The following is a 17,894-nucleotide window of genomic DNA, read 5'->3' on the forward strand; positions in this document are numbered from 1 at the left end:
TGGACGCGGACATAGAGCGGGCGCTAAGGGGGGAACCTGCGCCTCCACAGTGCCCGGAGGGTCGTAGGTACGTGCCGCTTGCTGTCCATGATCAATTGATTCGGTGGGCTCATAGTCTACCCTCGTCAGGTCGCCCGGGGATTTCGTGGACAGTGCGGGGTCTTAGGGGGAAGTACTGGTGGCCCACCTTAGTTAAGGACGTGCGGTTCTATGTCTCCTCCTGTTCGGTGTGTGCCCAGAGCAAAGCTCCTAGGCACTTGCCAAGAGGGAAGTTACAACCCCTCCCCGTTCCACAATGGCCGTGGTCCCATCTATCGGTGGACTTCCTCACTGATCTTCCCCCGTCTCAGGGAAACATGACGATCCTGGTCGTTGTGAATCGGTTCTCTAAGTCCTGCCGTCTTATCCCGTTGCCCGGTCTCCCTACGGCCCTACAGACTGCGGAGGCTCTGTTCACCCACGTCTTCCGGCACTACGGGGTGCCCGAGGACATCATTTCTGATCGGGGTCCCCAGTTCACATCCCGAGTGTGGAAGGCATTTATGGAACGTTTGGGGGTCTCGGTCAGCCTGACCTCGGGGTATCACCCAGAGAGTAATGGGCAGGTGGAGAGAGTGAACCAGGAGGTGGGTAGGTTTCTGCGGTCGTATTGCCATGACCGGCCAGGGGAGTGGCCGAGATACGTCCCATGGGTTGAAATGGCCCAGAACTCTCTCCGCCACTCCTCTACCAACATGTCACCGTTTCAGTGCGTGTTGGACTACCAGCCGTTCCTGGCACCGTGGCATCAAAGCCAGACCGAGGCTCCTGCGGTGGAGGAGTGGGTGAAGCGCTCTCAGGAGACCTGGAGGGCCACCCAGGAATCACTAAGACAGGCGAGTGGACGGCAGAAGAGGAGCGCTGACCGGGGAACAGGGCCTGGCTCTCGACCCGAAACCTGACCCTCCGCCTGCCCTGCCGGAAGCTGTGTCCGCAGTGTGTGGGGCCATTCAAAGTTCTGAGGAGGATAAACGAGGTTTGTTATTGATTACTACTTCCTTCGTATTATCGTATTGAACCCTCGTTTCATGTGTCTCTCTTCAGGCCGGTGGTAGCTGGTCCCCTGCAGGATGGTGAGGTTCCGGAGGTACCTTGTTGGGGTTTTTGGGTTGGGGTTATTTAAGTTCAATTAGCCCGCCTGTCTTCGTAAGGGCTAGTTTGCTGTTTTGTCAAGGAGTGTTCCTGTTTTTTGTTGGGATTACCGCTGTACAGCGTATGTACCAGTTAGTACATTGTTGGAGTGTTTTACGATTTGCTCCTCTGCTCTCTGCGCCTGACTCTACACCCATCACTCTTCAAGCGTTACATACTGTAGTTATGTTAACAGCTTCTAGACTTAAAAATGTCCAAGGAATAATAAACACAGTGTTTCACGGTGAGGATTTTTAGAATATATGTTTTTTATTCAAAGAACCATCTCTTTAACAGATCCTTAACATGTTTAGTTGTTTACTGCTTTGCCTAACGTATGACCAGGGAAACCTCTGGGCTGTAGTTATACAGGAGATAGGCCATCATTTGGGTCCCAACATTTTTCCTGCTACGATCACACCGTGAGGAACAACTCAGGCCCTTTTCAAGTGACTAAACTGTGATTGGTCAACCTCTGAGCAGAAGGGGGCACGTCATGTCATGGTTGTGTCTTAAATGCACTCCGACATAGTGCACTACTTTTGACTGAAGCTCTATGGGCCCTGGTCAAAAGGTAGTGCACTACATAGTGTCAAAAGTAGTGCACTATACATTGTGTCAAAATTAGTGCACTATAGGAATTGGGTGGCATTTGGCATGTAGGCTATGTCTCATCTCAGCTATGCTTCACTGCACTGATGATTAGCGGGGCTGCATTCTTTCCCTCCTGATTGAGACAGGGGCTAAAGATGGGGTACAAACTCTCATTAAAGGTATCCTCAAATGTGAAGAGGTGCGTGTGCTTCTTGACGTCGTAGAACGACACCTGGCCGCCTTCGTAGTCGAGGAAGATCCCGATCTTCTGGGGGTGAGAGGTCAGCTGCAGGGACAGTCGGGTGGATGCCAGGGCCTTGACCTCCCCACCTTTCAGCCACAGGCACCAGTACCTATGTGATGAGATGAGATTATTATTCTTGCTAAATATTACATCCATACAATTATGGGAGTTGATCACTATATATTTTGATTAAAATTAGATAAGTACTTTGCCACACTGATAAGTCATGATCTCTCCTAAACGGTTTGAATTCCTTTGAATGTGAAACCCTGTGTTTTGTGCATACATTTGTTGAGGGATGTGTAGATTTTGATTTTACTTTTGAATCCTTCAAAATGTATGGAATTTCAATTCAAAAACTAAAAACATAATTTAAAAAAGGCCCCCAGTACCCTCCATCGGGGCTCAGCTTGATCTCTCCCTTCCGGCGGGCCGATGCTCGCACCACGCCCACAGTCCAGGCAGTCTTACGGCCCACATCGACCTCCCAGTAATGGCGTCCCGAGGAGAGGCACTCGCATGCGAGCACGAAGAGGGCGGGGTTGAAGCGGCGAGTGCCTTCTGACTGGTTGTGCTTTCGTTCCTCGTACATCACCTGGCGACCGTCCTCTGACAGGACCAGGTTCCTCTGGGCTGTGCCCGGGTCCAGGAACACCTCAACTGGAGGGGAGGAGCAGAGAGAGAGAGAAGCGGGTTGAGAACACTGCTGGTTCTATTTAGTCCTATTTAGAAGAGGGTCGGTTCTATTGTAACCAGTCTGAGTTCCATTTAAAGCAATGTAAAACACTCTAGAGTAAACAACCTATCACTTTCTTTCCACTAATACTGTATAGGTTTGTATCGTTCCAAACTGTTATGATGACCAAGTTCTGCCACCATGTGGTGCAGAGTAGACAGAGCAGAAAATCTGAGGATCAACAAAGCCTCTGCTAAGTCAAATTCCCACCAATCTTTAAAAAGAGAAAAAGGGAACTCTAACTGTACTCACTTGCATAGTTCTGCAGCTTCCTTAGCTCTGTAAAGGAGAGGGAGAGACACACAGTCAGAGAGAGGGAGAGAGAGAGCGACAGTCAGTTAGAAGGAGTCAGAGTGAAAATCAGTCAGAGTTAGAGAGAGAGAAAGAAAGAGGGAGAGAGAGGGGGAATGAGAGAGAGAGAGAATGAGAGAGAGACAGTCAGAGAGGGAGTCAGCACAGCAGACACGTGTTGGAATTGGAGGCAAACAGACTAATCCCACCACCTGTGAGGGTATCAGTCTGACAGCCTGTTGTTGACATCTCATTACTGACAGATGGCTGAACTTTGGCATCTACTATACTTCACTATGTATCCCATCTCATGACTCACTCTCTATATAGAGATGCCAGTCTAATGACTTAGATATCTCTGATTGAGTCGCACCTAGACATTGATCTAAGGTCAGTTTTGTGTTTTTTTCCTGCACAATAGTTGAGGTAAGGATTTGAGGAAGGGAAGCTGATCCTAGATCAGTGCTTATGGCTACAGCTAACTTGTACCTGGAGAGATGGGATTTGGACACATGAAGTGAGTTCACACAACAGGAAGCAAGTGACTATGTTTGTCTCTGGAATTGCACCTTTTTAAAACATACTGCTCCACTTTTTAATAGCGCCTTATACTGCAGGAAGTGCACTACTGTACATGGCAAACAAAGTAAGATTTGCTCTATGTAATAATAGCAGATTTTGCCCACCTTTTCCATACAGCCTCTTGATTTCTTCCTGGAACTTGTCGACGAGAGCACTGACTGATGATTGGATGGTACCCAGGTACAGGTCAGTGTTCACACTCACTCCTGACCAATCAATGGGCTCCGGGAGGAGCGCTAGGGCGGACAGTCTCTGCAGGAAAGGACAAGGCGGGGTTTAAGCAATGGTGGAAAAAGTACTAAATTGTCATACTTGAGTAAAAGTAAAGAGACCTTAATAGAAAATTACTCAAAAGTGAAATTCACCCAGTAAAATACTACTTGAGTAAAAGTCTAAAAGTATTTTGTTTTAAGTATACTTAAGTGTCAAAAGTAAATTGAATTGCTAAAATGTACTTAAGTATAAAAAGTAAAAGTAAAATAATATATCATTTCAAGTTCCTTATATTAAACAAACCAGATGGCACGATTTGTTTTTATATTTGTTATTGACGGATAGCCAGTGGCACACTCCAACACTCAGACATCATTTACAAACAAAGCATTTGTGTTTAGTGAGTCCGCCGGATCAGAGTCAGTAGGGGTGACCAGGGACGTTCTCTTGATAAGTGTGTGAATTGGACCATTTTCCTGTCAAAATGTACTTTTGGGTTTCAGGGAAAATGTATGGAGTAAGATATACATTATTTTCTTGAGGAATGTAGTGAAGTAAAAGTTGCCAAAAATATAAATAGTAAAGTAAAGTACAGATACCCTAAAAAAACAACTTAAGTAGTACTTTAAAGTATTTTTTACTTAAGCACGTTACACCACTGGGTTTAAAAGAGCGTGTGGGTCTCTCTCTCTCTGTGTTTCTGTGTGTATGTATCTCCTCATTGTGTCGTAGCCAACCTGGAGGAAGATGACTTTGTCCTGGTTCTGTGCCAGGGCTTCCAACTCTTCGTTCCTCTTCCTGAGATGACTCAGGTCGCTCTCCAGTCCTCGGGCCAGCTCCTGGGCATGCCTCTCAGCCTCACGCTCCCTCGTAGCGATCAGCTCCACCAGCTCAGCCTGGCTCTGCTCCACTAGACACTGAAGCTCCGCGTACACCTGCCAGCTCTCCTCCAACTCCTTCTGAGCACTGCTCTAAAGACATAGTAGAGGTTATAGCTAGACATACTGAGAGGTTATAGTGGCATATTGTTGCAAATTGTCGGGCAAATTAAACAGAACGCCTTTACTTCAGATCAACATGTTAACAACTCGCCCAAAACTCACTCATCCAATCCTCACACCTCAGTTTATGCACAACGTGCCTGATACACTCTTAACCGAGATGAAGTGGCATACAGGGAAACATCTCTAGCTCCTTCTGAGAACTGCACTGAAGATACATAGAGATGGTAGAAGAGGTTATAGGGACAGAGACATACTGCAGCGACATACACACCAGAGACATACAGCAACACCTGCCAGCTCTCCTCCAGTTCCTTCGGAGCCCTGCTTAATAGTCAGAGATGGATTAGGTTATAAAGACATACTGCACATAGAGTAGCATACTGCAGCATCAATGCAGCTACAGCTGGCAGCTCTCTCCCAACTCCCTCTGGGCACTGCTCTTAAGATGGGGAGATACGGGAGAGAGGTTTTAGAGTTAAAACACACAGCAGCCTGAGGTCGGTGTTTGAGTGATGAAAATAGCTCTAAAGCTGTATTAGCTCTGTTTGGCACACATGCAGCACAACTGGCCGAACCGGTTCGACTGTCCTATAGGCAAATATCTACCTGCTTGAGTTGGGGGAACCAGTATGTGTTTTGTTATGCTTCCTTTCCAAGTCACACGTCAATGTGATAGCATATGGAAAGAGTGTAATATTACCTAGTTGTAGACATTTGAGGACAAGAGATCGAAAGATTATGAGAGCACAGGAAATCAAAACCTATGGGGAAAAAAAACAAAACAAAGCAGACCGTCTCTCCCTCTCTCCCTTTTCTCTAAGTCGGAAAGTCACCCACCAAGATATCCACGCCCTCTGTCACCTCATCCCCATTGTATTTCCAAATACGGGTCAAGCGGACCACAGTCGCACTGCACTCTATTTACAGTCAATATCTGACCAGGAGACTTGTCACCCAGTGTAGCAGTGAACCTAGGCTGGCTTGGTAAATAACCAACACTGCTTATGAATTTGAGAGTGGTTACATTCCTACAGCCTTATCTCTCAGGCTGTTGACCTAAACAAGTGGCGGGGTGACCGTTTTGTTGTGTTTCGAATCCCGGATTTCTTCACACAGTAATTCTATCTGCTGACCTCTTTAATCTGCGAAGGGAGTTTCCAGGAGGTCGTAGGTAAGGACTATAGGGTAAAAACAGGGTGAGGGGACACAAGTAAATGTTTGCACTTGCCACACCGGTTAGTCTGCCTAGGCTTATGGGGTTGGACCAGAGCCATTACAAAACAACCAAATAATGATTTCTGTGGTAGCCTAGAGTATGGACACTGTGTTATATGGGGACACTGTGTTATAAGGGGGCTGTGTAAGTATGGGACACTATGGCAGAGATGCGACTATGTGGATTGATTTTATTTATATATTGTAAGTTTATTCATCCATATGTCCGATCAAGACCAATATTTATTTTACAGAAATAATAGAACCTAAAAAACAAAAAGCCAGGGTCAAGATGTAGTTTGACAATCAGCCATAGCTTAGTGTAAAACGGGGAAGCAACTGCAGGAATTCTGCATTTAAAAAAAAAGGTGTGATCGTTTCTCAATGTCATCAAGGTATGAAATTATTGTATTTTCTAATTCAATCTCTTTTTGTGCTTAGTTGTGGTAAAATTGCAGCGTGCAAATTATTATAATTATGTTCCCGCCACCGACCATCCGTTCTGACAAAAATCGGCCTGCGACTGAATCTAGAGGCCTGCCCCTGCTGTACTATTGACTATTGTTGTTTTTCTATGTTTTGCCCAAATGAACACAACCCAGCTCACTCTCACTCAACCAAACAGCACAAAAGACAAAGTTGACGCATTTCGATGACATCAACATTTATACAATGGACTCACTTTGATGACCCGTATTGACTGTTTGATCTCCTCCAGCTTCTTGGTCCGCTCCTTGATCATGTATTTCAGCTCCGACCTCCTCTTGCCCAAATAATTCTGTGTGAGGGCAGGGTTCATTTTCATAAAGCGTCTCATGGTAGCTAATCTGGGGTCAGTTTTGTCTATTAAATCATAAGATTGCATCAACCCTAGATCAGCACCCAGATCCAAGAGATACTCTTTAATACTAAACATTATACACACAAGGCAGGTTAATTGGACTTCATTTATCAATTTTTACCAAACACATTTTCACATGTAAAGACACAAGCTGATATGGAGTAGTCTATGGGCTATAAACAGCTGTATAGTTAAGCAATAAGGCACGAGGGGGGTTGGTATATGGCCAATATACCATGGCCAAGGGCTGTTCGTATGCACGACGCAACGCAGATTGCCTGGATACAGCCCTCAGCCGTGGTATATTGGCCATATGGCACAAACCCTGAGGTGCCTTATTGCTATTATCAACTGGTTACCAACGTAATTAGAGCAGTATAAATGTATGTTTGTTACGAGGAGTGGAACAGGGGAACCCAAGAGCAGACTCAGACGAGGAGACTGGGATGAAGTAACCAAGGTATGGAAAATGGAGTGCAGGCCAGGGGAAGCTCGGGTGGGTTGCAGGAAACCAGGCTGAGGCTGGAGTGAGAGGGTTTGGGACAGGGTAAGCAGGTCCGGATGGGAATCCAAGGGAGTAGTAGAGTGGGGAATCCAGGACAGAGTAGCAGGATGACGAGACTTGGATCTGGAGACAGGGACGAGAGGCAGAGCAGGCGGAATGAGCAAAGATTATGATCTGGCAGTGTGGAAGTGGCAGGGCTGAGTATTTGTAGAGGCCTTGATTAAGGAACAGGTTGCAGCTGGTGGGGATATGCTCTCCAGCACACCTGTCTCCAGCCACACAATCACACACACAGAGAGGGAGAGAGTACTGGGGGAGTGGTGGCAGTTCAAGGAGACACAGGATAAGCAGGAGAGGGTGTTGCGGAACAGATGTGACAGTACCCCCCCTTCCCCCCTCTATGGGTGCCACCTGGGTGTGAGTTATAGAAATACCATAAGAGGGAGGGGTCCAGAATGTGACGGCTGGGCACCCAGCAGCACTCCTCAGGCCCGTATCCCTCCCAGTCCACCAGGTACTGCCAGCCACAACCCCGACGGTGCACATCCAAAGGTTGCCGGACGGTATAGGCAGGATGGTCATCAATGAGCCGAGGGGGTGGCGGAGCTGCTACAGGAGGAGACAGGGGACTGGAGCAGACAGGCTTATCAGGGAAACATGGAAGTTAGGATGGATCCTGAGAGAGACTTGGAGTATCAAGTGTTAATGACACGGCCAATTTCAAAGGGACCAATGAATCGGTGCCACCTTCAACGGCAGGTCCTTCGAAGAGAGCCATACTTTTTGGCCCGGGGTGTAGACTAGAGCTGAGGCCCGGCCACGGTTGGCTTGGGACTGGGTCCTGTTGGAGGCATGAAGAAGGGCCTTCCTCCAGGTACAGTGACAATGGCGCAGATGGTCCTGGACAGAGGGAACTGCTGATGAGGCGTTGCTGAGGGTGTTGTGGGTATTTTCAACCCAGGGTAGCTGAGCACTCCAGGAGGAAGGGTTAGCAATAGTCACACAGCGTATCGCAGTCTCCATCTCTTGGTTGGCCCGCTCGGTCTGGCCGTTGGTCTGGGGGTGATAGCCAGAAGTAAGACTGACATTGATACCAAGAGCTGAACAGAAGGATCTACGTACCTGGGAGGTAAACAGGTGGATTCTGTCAGAAACTAAGTCAGTGGGGATGCCATGCAGATGAAACACATGGGATACTAACAGGTCCGCAGTCTCCCTGGAGGACGGGCACTTGGAGAGGGGAATGATGTGAGCCATTTTGGAAAACCTGTTAATAATGGTGAGGATGACGGAGTTACTGTTAGATGGGGGAAGGCCAGTGACGAAGTCCAGAGCTATGTGTGACCAGGGATGACTGGGTATTGGAAGAGGGTGGAGCAGACCAGAAGTGGGTTTGGTGGAGGTTTTGCTCAGGGCACAAACCGAACAGGCTGAGACAAACTCCCGGACATCTCTCTACATGGTGGGCCACCAAAAGCGCTGATGCAGGAAGGCGAGGGTCCGGGTCATACCAGGGTGACAGGTGAGGTGGGTAGAATGGCCCCACTGAAGAACATCAGAGCGAACACAATCAGGAACAAACAGAGCATTACTAGGACCGTTACCCGGGTCAGGCTGGTTGAAAAAAAGTGGAGACAAAGTGACCAACCTGGCCACAGTATAGGCAGCTCTTAGCGCCGATTAGCCACTGACTCTTCTGGAGAGAGTTTGGCCGGATGAGCTGCATGGGTTCCAGATCTGGGAGAGTCTTGGAAAGGGTTGCAGTCGGAGAAGGAGGACAAGGCACTGAAGCAAATGTTATGGGGCATGCAACCCTACCTACCCTCTCCCTCTGACACTCATGGAGACGGTTGTCAATGCGGATAGCAAGAGAGTTGAGTTCATCAAGTCCATCAGGCTAATGCCTGGACACCAACTCGTCCTTGAGGGTCTCAATGAGCGCGATCCGGAATGCTCCCTGAAGGGCCTCCTTATTCCAGCCACTCTTAGTGACGAGGGTGCGAAACTCACATGCCATCTCAGCAAAACTATGGGAGCCTTGACGGAGGGACAGGAGTCAATTAGCGGCATCCTTACCCCAGACCAGGTGCTTGAAGACTGTCTTCATCTCCTACGTGAATCTGGAGTACTGAGAGTACTGTCTCTCCCACACCGCCGTGGCCCAGGAAAGCGCTTCTCCATGGAGTCAGCCAATCAGGAAGGAAATCTTTGCCTGTTTGCTAGCATAAGAGTAGGGCTGTTGCTCAAATACTAGTGAACATTGTACCAAAAAGGCTCTGCAAGCTCCGAGGTTGCCATAGTAACGCTCGGGAGTTGGAACAAACGGCTCCCGGAGTGGAGAAGAATGGCTTGGGACTGGTTGTGAGCTCTGGGCAAAGGTTCCGTGAAAACTCCTTGATGTGCTCCAGAAGGGTTTTTAGTGTTTGGTCATTTTGCTCGAGCAGGGCACCTTGGCCGGCGAGGGTTTGGTAGAGAGTATTTGAGTCTGCTGGGTTCATCTCTTTGGCCAGATCGTACTGTTACAAGGAGTGGAACAAGGGAACCCAAGAGCAGACTCAGATGAGGAGACTGGGATGAAGTAACCAAGGTATTTATTGAAACACAGGGGGAAGACGTAGTGCAGGCTAGGGGAAGCTCGGGTGGGTTGCAGGAAACCAGGTGTGGAGGCTGAGGCTGGAGCGAGAGGGTTTGGGACAGGGTAAGCAGGTCCGGAGGGGAATCCAAGGGAGTAGTAGAGTGGGGAATCCAGGACAGAGTAGCAGGATGACGAGACGTGGATCTGGAGACAGGGACCAGAATCAGAGCGAGAGGAATGAGCAGAGATTACGATCTGGCAGTGTGGAAGTGGCAGGGCTGAGTATTTGTAGAGGTCTTGATTAAGGAACTGGTTACAGCTGGTGGCGATCTGCTCTGACTCCAGCACACCTGTCTCCTCCCACACAATCACACACAGACACACACACACAAGGAGATGGGGAGAGGGAGCGGGAGAGGGAGAGAGTACTGGGCGAGTAGTGGCAGTTCAAGGAGACACAGGATAAGCAGTAGAGGGAGTTGCACGAACAGATGTCACAATGTTTTGTCATACCTGGGGTATAAAGTCTGATATACAACGGCTGTCAGCCAATCAGCATTCAGGGATAGAACCACCCAGTTTTTATTGTAATTTTTACTTTGGGCAATTACTCTATCAATGCAATTTTGACCCACGATGGACTCCAGAGCGCCACAAGACTGCGAGAGAAACAATCTCATCAGCTAAAATGTAAACCTGCTGAGCTAATGCCTGCCTTTCTATCTGCCTACTGTCCCCATCCACCCTACCACCCTGTTCTCCCCTGGACTCACCATCTTTTTCTTCCACTCGCGGTCAACCGACACGATCTCGTGAGTCTTGTGGGTGGCCTCGGCACAGGAGATACAGACACAGCCGTGGTCGTTGCGGCAGTAGAACTCCAGCAGGCGCTCATGCTTCTTACAGAGCTTCTCCTCCAGATGATGCACAGGCTCCACGAGGCGGTGAAACGTCAGAGACTTCACCTTCCTGTGTTAACGTTCATTTTAGGTTAGGTGTGCCAGCGATAACAAAGGAATGGTGTGCTTTTCTGGGCATAGTCATGCGGGGTTAGTCCGCGGGGTTAGAAACAAGGAAGGTTGACTCCCATAAATTACTGCTGCAACAAGATTTTTTTTAAATCACCTTTTTTGGAATTCCAAGGATACAACAGGGGATGTTTATCTAAATCTCACAGTTAGATGTACAATGACGTGAACTGTGAAAGAAATAAAGGGAAGAAGATAAAAGCAAATCAATTATTTGTGTTATTTCTCACTTATGATGTCGGAGATGTGCCTCACAGAATGACCCTGGACAGTTGAGACACGACTTCAGTGCCCTCATCTTCCTCCCGATGCACGCATCACACGGCACCTCGCTTGCCCGGGCAAACTCTCCACCCTCCGCCGCAACTGCTGGTGACTCTCCATGAACCCTGTGACCCGCCACCGGACTCCCAGCCACCGCACCCCCCTTCGTGTTTGGTGAAACAGCCCCTACTTCGAGGTCCTGGAAGTGGGCAGCGATCTCGGCGAGGACCCGGTTGATGCTGAGCTCCGGCCTCCGGCTGTAGCTCTTCTTACACATGGGGCACAGGAACTTCTTGCTGTGGTCCCAGTAGCCCTTAGGAGGAGGAGCAGCAGGAGAAGAAGGTTATTGATTCATTTTCCTTATAGTCCATGAAAACACACACACACACGAGGGGTTGGAATAACAGCGTCAGTTTCAGCCACCCCTCATAGCCGCGTTCCTCTCTATTGCTCTAGTTTTTCCTAGCCACTGAACTCTTGCTTCTGCTTTGCCTACTCTTTGGGCTCTAGGCCAGGTAACTGCAAAGTACCTTGTGATAGCTGCTGATGTAACAAGGGCTTTATAAAGTAAATGTGATACCTGCAGACAGGCCTTGCAGAAGCTGTGTCCGCAGGGGGTAGAGACGGGCTCCACAAAGACCTCCAGGCAGATAGAACACTGGAACGACTCCTCCGACAGGGTTCCCCCCCTCCCTGGGGAACTCACACCTTGACGGGAGAGAGAGAGAGAGAGAGAGCGACAGATAGAGAGAGTGGGTGAGACAGAGACCGCGTATGTGGGTGAGTGAGTGTGTAAGAGAGGCAGAGAGATAAAAAGAGAGGAAAGAGAGAGGAGAGAGGCGAGAGAGAGAGAGAGTGTTCATGGGTGGTTAACAAAAATGACAGGAAATTCAAAAGAGCTCAACAGCTCTAACTTCATCCATGCACTACCTCGGATTAAACACAAATACAAACACCAACACAAGGCTCGCTCACTCCTATCAGGGAACGGGTTGTGAAAAAGATTGATCCGTAGGCTTCAGCTGTAAACCATCCCTGGAATGTGGAAATGCAGGCTGTACCTCTACCATGCACCTGCTGTAGGTTTAAAGAACAACTAATCATCCTGGATGGTACCACACAGTTCGGTTGTGTCTCAAATTGCACCATATTGCCTATTTAGAGCACTTCTGGTCAAAGGTAGCGAGTGCACTGTGCCGATATAAACTGAAATGACACCAGCCAGGTTTCAATAAATGCCTTTTCAACTTCAAATAACGATACACTTTTAGCAAAACTTCAGCTCCTCAAATACAGGAAGTTTGACATTTTAAAGTGAGAGCATATGGCAGAATCACCAATGTCAATTTCTACACAAGTATCATCAAATTCATGCACAAAAAATACCAAAAAAAAGACACTAATAATTCACATTGACTTTCAAACACAATGTGGGACCTTGATCATTTCTCCTCCCACACCATTGAGTCAGATTTTTGTACGTTATGTTCCATACTACATCAATATTTCTTTAAACAGACTGGTGAAAACTATTCAACCACATACTGTGAAAAAATGTCCAAGAAAGTTTACAATCATTACTGGTAACCAATTCGAGGTTAACCTATGAGATTGCGATTATATAACAGGCCTATGAAAGGGATCAAAGGTCATTATATATATAAAGGTATATAACTTACTCTGCATGCTGATGAAGTTTTCCTGATTTTCTTGTGTGAGTCCACACAGTGCCGTGTCTCTGTACAGTCCTCTGGGTGTTGGAGCCCCACACCACTGTATAGTATCATACAGGCCGTCTGTCTATGTAAATCCACAACAGGTTTCGGCCCTGTGAAAACGAACTCACTACAGTGCCCCACCCGCTCTCTCTCTCTTAACATCACATGCACTGTAGTATCTCTCTTTCCCCCTCTTCCTTTGCTCTGAGTAATATGCACTCTGTGGGTGTGTCCAAACTTCAGCTGGGCCTGTATTTACAAAACAGAAGTGCTGATCTAAGATCAGGCCCCTTTGTCATATTCATTATGGTTAAAATGCAAAGCTGATCCTAGATCAGCAATCCTAATCAGATGCTTTATGACTACAGTACCTAGTAGAAAATGTGTGCCTCCCTCATCTCCACCTTTTCTCACACCCTCCTCCCCCCAATAGCCAGAAATCTCAATTGTTTTAAATTGTTTAAAAAAAAAATATTTAACCTTTATTTAACCAGGTAAGCAAGTTGAGAACAAGGTCTCATTTACAATTGCGACCTGGCCAAGATAAAGCAAAGCAGTTCGACACATACAACAACACAGAGTTACACGTGGAGTAAACAAACATACAGTCAATAATACAGTAGAAAAATAGGTCTATATAAAATGTGAGCAAATGAGGTGAGATAAGGGAGGTAAAGGCAAAAAAAGGCCATGGTGGCGAAGTAAATTCAATATAGCAAGTAAAACACTGGAATGGTAGGTTTGCAGTGGAAGAATGTGCAAAGTAGTGGTAGAAATAATGAGGTGCAAAGGAGCAAAATAAATAAATAAATACAGTAGGGGAAGAGGTAGTTGTTTGGGCTAAATTATAGATGGGCTATGTACAGGTGCTGTAATCTGTGAGCTGCTCTGACAGATGGTGTTTAAAGCTAGTGAGGGAGATAAGTGTTTCCAGTTTCAGAGATGTTTGTAGTTCGTTCCAGTCATTGGCAGCAGAGAACTGGAAGGAGAGGCGGCCAAAGGAAGAATTGGTTTTGGGGGTGACCAGAGAGATATACCTGCTGGAGCACGTGCTACAGGTGGGTGCTGCTATGGTGACCAGCGAGCTGAGATAAGGGGGGACTTTACCTAGCAGGGTCTTGTAGATGACCTGGAGCCAGTGGGTTTGGCGACGAGTATGAAGCGAAGGCCAGCCAACGAGAGCATACAGGTCGCAGTGGTGGGTAGTATATGGGGCTTTGGTAACAAAACGGATGGCACTGTGATAGACAGCATCCAATTTATTAAGTAGGGTATTGGAGGCTATTTTGTAAATGACATCGTCGAGGATCGGTAGGATGGTCAGTTTACAAGGGTATGTTTGGCAGCATGAGTGAAGGACGCTTTGTTGCGAAATAGGAAGCCAATTCTATATTTAACTTTGGATTGGAGATGTTTGATGTGAGTTTGGAAGGAGAGTTTACAGTCTAACCAGACACCTAGGTATTTGTAGTTGTCCACATATTCTAAGTCAGAACTGTCCAGAGTAGTGATGTTGGACGGGCGGGCAGGTGCAGGCGGAGATAGGTTGAAGAGCATGCATTTAGTTTTACTTTACTTAACACAGTGTCCAAAGAAGGGCCAGAAGTATACAGAATGGTGTCGTCTGCATAGAGGTGGATCAGAGACTCACCAGCAGCAAGAGCGACATCATTGATGTATACAGAGAAGAGAGTCGGCCCAAGAATTGAAACCTGTGGCACCCACATAGAGACTGCCAGAGGCCCGGACAAACAGGCCCTCCGATTTGACACACTGAACTCTATGACACACTGAAGTAGTTGGTGAATCAGGCGAGGCAAAAATTTGAGAAACCAAGGCTATCGAGTCTTCCGATGAGGATGTGGTGATTGACAGAGTCGGAAGCCTTGGCCAGGTCAATGAATACGGCTGCACAGTATTGTTTCTTATCGATGGCGGTTAAGATAACGTTTAGGACCATGAGCGTTGCTGAGGTGCACCCATGACCAGCCCTGAAACCAGATTGCATAGCTTAGAAGGTGCGGTGGGATTCGAAATGGTCGGTAATCTGTTTGTTGACTTGGCTTTCGAAGACCTTAGAAAGGCAGGGTAGGATAGATATAGGTCTGTAGCAGTTTGGGTCAATAGTGGCCCCCCTTGGAAGAGGGGATGACCGCAGCTGCTTTCCAATCTTTGGGATACTCAGACAACACGAAAGAGAGGTTGAACAGGCTAGTAATAGGTGTTGCAACAATTTCGGCAGATAATTTTAGAAAGAAAGGGTCCAGATTGTCTAGCCCGGCAGATTTGTAGGGGTCCAGATTTTGCAGCTCTTTCAGAACATCAGCTGACTGGATTTGGGAGAAGGAGAAATGGGGAAGGCTTGGGCGAGTTGCTGTGGGGAGTGCAGTGCTGTTGACCAGGGTAGTGGCAGCCAGGTGGAAAGCATGGCCAGACGTAGAAAAATGCTTATTGAAATTCTCAATTATAGTGGATTTATCGGTGGTGACAGTGTTTCCTATCCTCAGTGCAGTGGGCAGCTGGGAGGAGGTGTTCTTATTCTCCATGGACTTTACAGTGTCCCAGAACTTTTTTGAGTTTGTGTTGCAGGAAGCAAATTTCTGCTTGAAAAAGCTGGCCTTGGCTTTTCTAACTGCCTGTGTATATTGGTTTCTAGCTTCCCTGAAAAGTTACATATCATGGGGGCTGTTCGATGCTAATGCAGAACACCGTAGGTTGTTTTTGAGTTGGTTAAGGGCAGTCAGGTCTGGAGAGAACCAAAGGGCTCTATCTGTTCCTGGTTCTAAATTTCTTGAATGAGGCATGCTTAATTAAGATGGTGAGGAAGGCATTTTTTTTAACCAGGCATCCTCTACTGACGGGATGAGGTCAATATCCTTCCAGGATAGCCGGGCCAGGTCGATTAAAAAGGCCTGCTCGCTAAAGTGTTTCAGGGAGCGTTTGACAGTGATGAGTGGAGGTCGTTTGACCGCTGACCCATTACGGATGCAGGCAATGAGGCAGTGATCGCTGAGATCTTGGTTGAAAACAGCAGAGGTGTATTTAGAGGGCAAGTTGGTTAGGATGATATCTATGAGGGTGCTCGTTTTTACGGCTTTGGGGTGGTACCTGGTAGGTTCATTGATAATTTGTGTGAGATTGAGGGCATCAAGCTTAGATTGTAGAATGGCTGGGGTGTTAAGCATGTTCCAGGTTAGGTCACCTAGCAGCACGAGCTCTGAAGATAGATGGGGGGCAATCAGTTCACATATGGTATCCAGAGCATAGCTGGGGGCAGAGGGTGGTGGGCGTGTAGACATCTACAAGTCACTTTTCCTCATAAATATCTACTCAATATTATTTGTAGATCAGTCTGTCACAATTTACCCAAGATACATCATGGTTTTGATGATTTCGAACACAGCCAAGCACTTCAGAAGCAAGTCTGATTAATCAGGCTGTAATTCACATTGAATTGATATGTACAGCCTGAAACTAATGTCTGCAAAATCATGTAAATGTTCCTTACAAGCTAGAATATTTAATAAAATTACATTTAAACTTACTCTACCAGTTGTCTGTGAGGTTTCTCCTTCAGCCGCTTGAAATTTGATACAAAATATCCACAGGAAAGTATTGCTTACCCGACTTTTTAGAGCCTGTGGTTCAATAAGTATATGGTTCAATTTGGCACTGAGGTAAAATTAGTTTTATATTGGATATTTGAAATACGATTCTCCCTTTCAATCTGTTCAGGATGCTCATTTAGAGAGAGCTGAGGCTGGTGTGACATTTTGACACTGTGTTTTGAAACGTAGGGGCCACAATTTCTGCTCAAATATCTTCTTTTTTTTCAAGAATGGTGTATTGGTACTTTGTAGAAAAGACAAGTATGCAATTCGTATATACAGTAAACATACAAGAGCAGACAGATACAAGAAGACCCAGAGTTTGAGGTAAAAAATAAATAACACTAAATAAGATACCGTGCCTTCGGAAAGTATTCAGACGCCATTACTTTTTCTACATTTTGTTAAATTACAGCCTTGTTCTAAAATGGATTAAATAACAAAAACAAAATGCTCATCAATCTACCCACAATACCCCATAATGACGAAGTGAAAACAGGGTTTTAGAATGTTGGTAAATGTATTCAATATAAAAAACAGAAATACCTTATTTACATAAGCATTCAGACCCTTCGCTAAATGATTTGAAATTGAGCTCAGGTGCATCTTGTTTTCATTGATCCTCCTTGAGATGTTTCGAAAACTTGATTAGAGTCCACCTGTGGTAAATTCAATTGATTGGACATGATTTAGAAAGGCACACACCTGTCTATATAAGGTCCCACAGTTGACAGTGCATGTCAGAGCAAAAACCAAGCCATGAGATTAACAAATTGTCCGTAGAGCTCCAAGACAGGATTGTGTCGAGGCACAGATCTAGGGAAGAGTACCAACACATTTCTGCAGAATTGAAGGTCCCCAAGAACATAGTGGCCTCCATCATTCTTAAATGGAAGGAGTTTGGAACCACCAAGTCTCTTCCTAGAGCTGGCCACCCAGCCAAACTGAGCAATAGGGAAAGAAGGGCTTTGGTCAGGGAGGTGACCAAGAACCCGATGACCAAGAACACTCTGACAGAGCTCTAGAGTTCCTCCGTGATATTGGGAGAACCTTCCAGAAGGACAACCATCTTTGCAACACTCCACCAATCAAGCCTTTATTGTAAGGTGGCCAGACAGAAGCCACTCCTCAGTTAAAGGCACATGATAGCCCACTTGGTGTTTGCCAAAAGGCACCGAAAGACAATCAGACCATGAGAAAGATGGCCTGAATGCCAAGCATCACATCTGAAGGAAACTTGGCACCATCCCTACGGTGAAGCATGGTGGTGGCAGCATCATGCTGTTGGAATGTTTTTCAGCGGCAG

The 17,894-nt window shown here is 46.7% G+C and overlaps 1 protein-coding gene across 3 annotated transcripts; it reads right to left on the minus strand.

The window, feature by feature from the left end:
* Positions 1-1,419: 1,419 nt before the first annotated feature.
* btr12 (bloodthirsty-related gene family, member 12) lies at positions 1,420-13,166 on the minus strand. Of its 3 annotated transcripts, XM_064940240.1 has the most exons (11): positions 12,942-13,166; positions 11,843-11,970; positions 11,229-11,575; positions 10,744-10,939; positions 6,732-6,827; positions 5,106-5,155; positions 4,568-4,796; positions 3,722-3,869; positions 2,997-3,023; positions 2,401-2,668; positions 1,420-2,117 (listed from the first exon to the last, which is right to left on the minus strand). In XM_064940240.1, exons 1-11 carry the CDS (start codon positions 12,946-12,948, stop codon positions 1,847-1,849), a joined length of 1,767 nt encoding a protein of 588 aa, XP_064796312.1. In that variant the 5' UTR covers positions 12,949-13,166; the 3' UTR covers positions 1,420-1,846. The 3 variants fall into 3 exon arrangements, with proteins under 3 accessions (XP_064796312.1, XP_064796313.1, XP_064796314.1); XM_064940241.1 differs by lacking the exon at positions 5,106-5,155 and having other exon boundaries at positions 4,568-4,801; XM_064940242.1 differs by lacking the exons at positions 5,106-5,155; positions 6,732-6,827 and having other exon boundaries at positions 4,568-4,801.
* Positions 13,167-17,894: the final 4,728 nt, after the last annotated feature.

The sequence above is a fragment of the Oncorhynchus masou genome, chromosome 27, assembly GCF_036934945.1.
Source record: "Oncorhynchus masou masou isolate Uvic2021 chromosome 27, UVic_Omas_1.1, whole genome shotgun sequence".
NCBI lineage: Eukaryota > Metazoa > Chordata > Actinopteri > Salmoniformes > Salmonidae > Oncorhynchus > Oncorhynchus masou.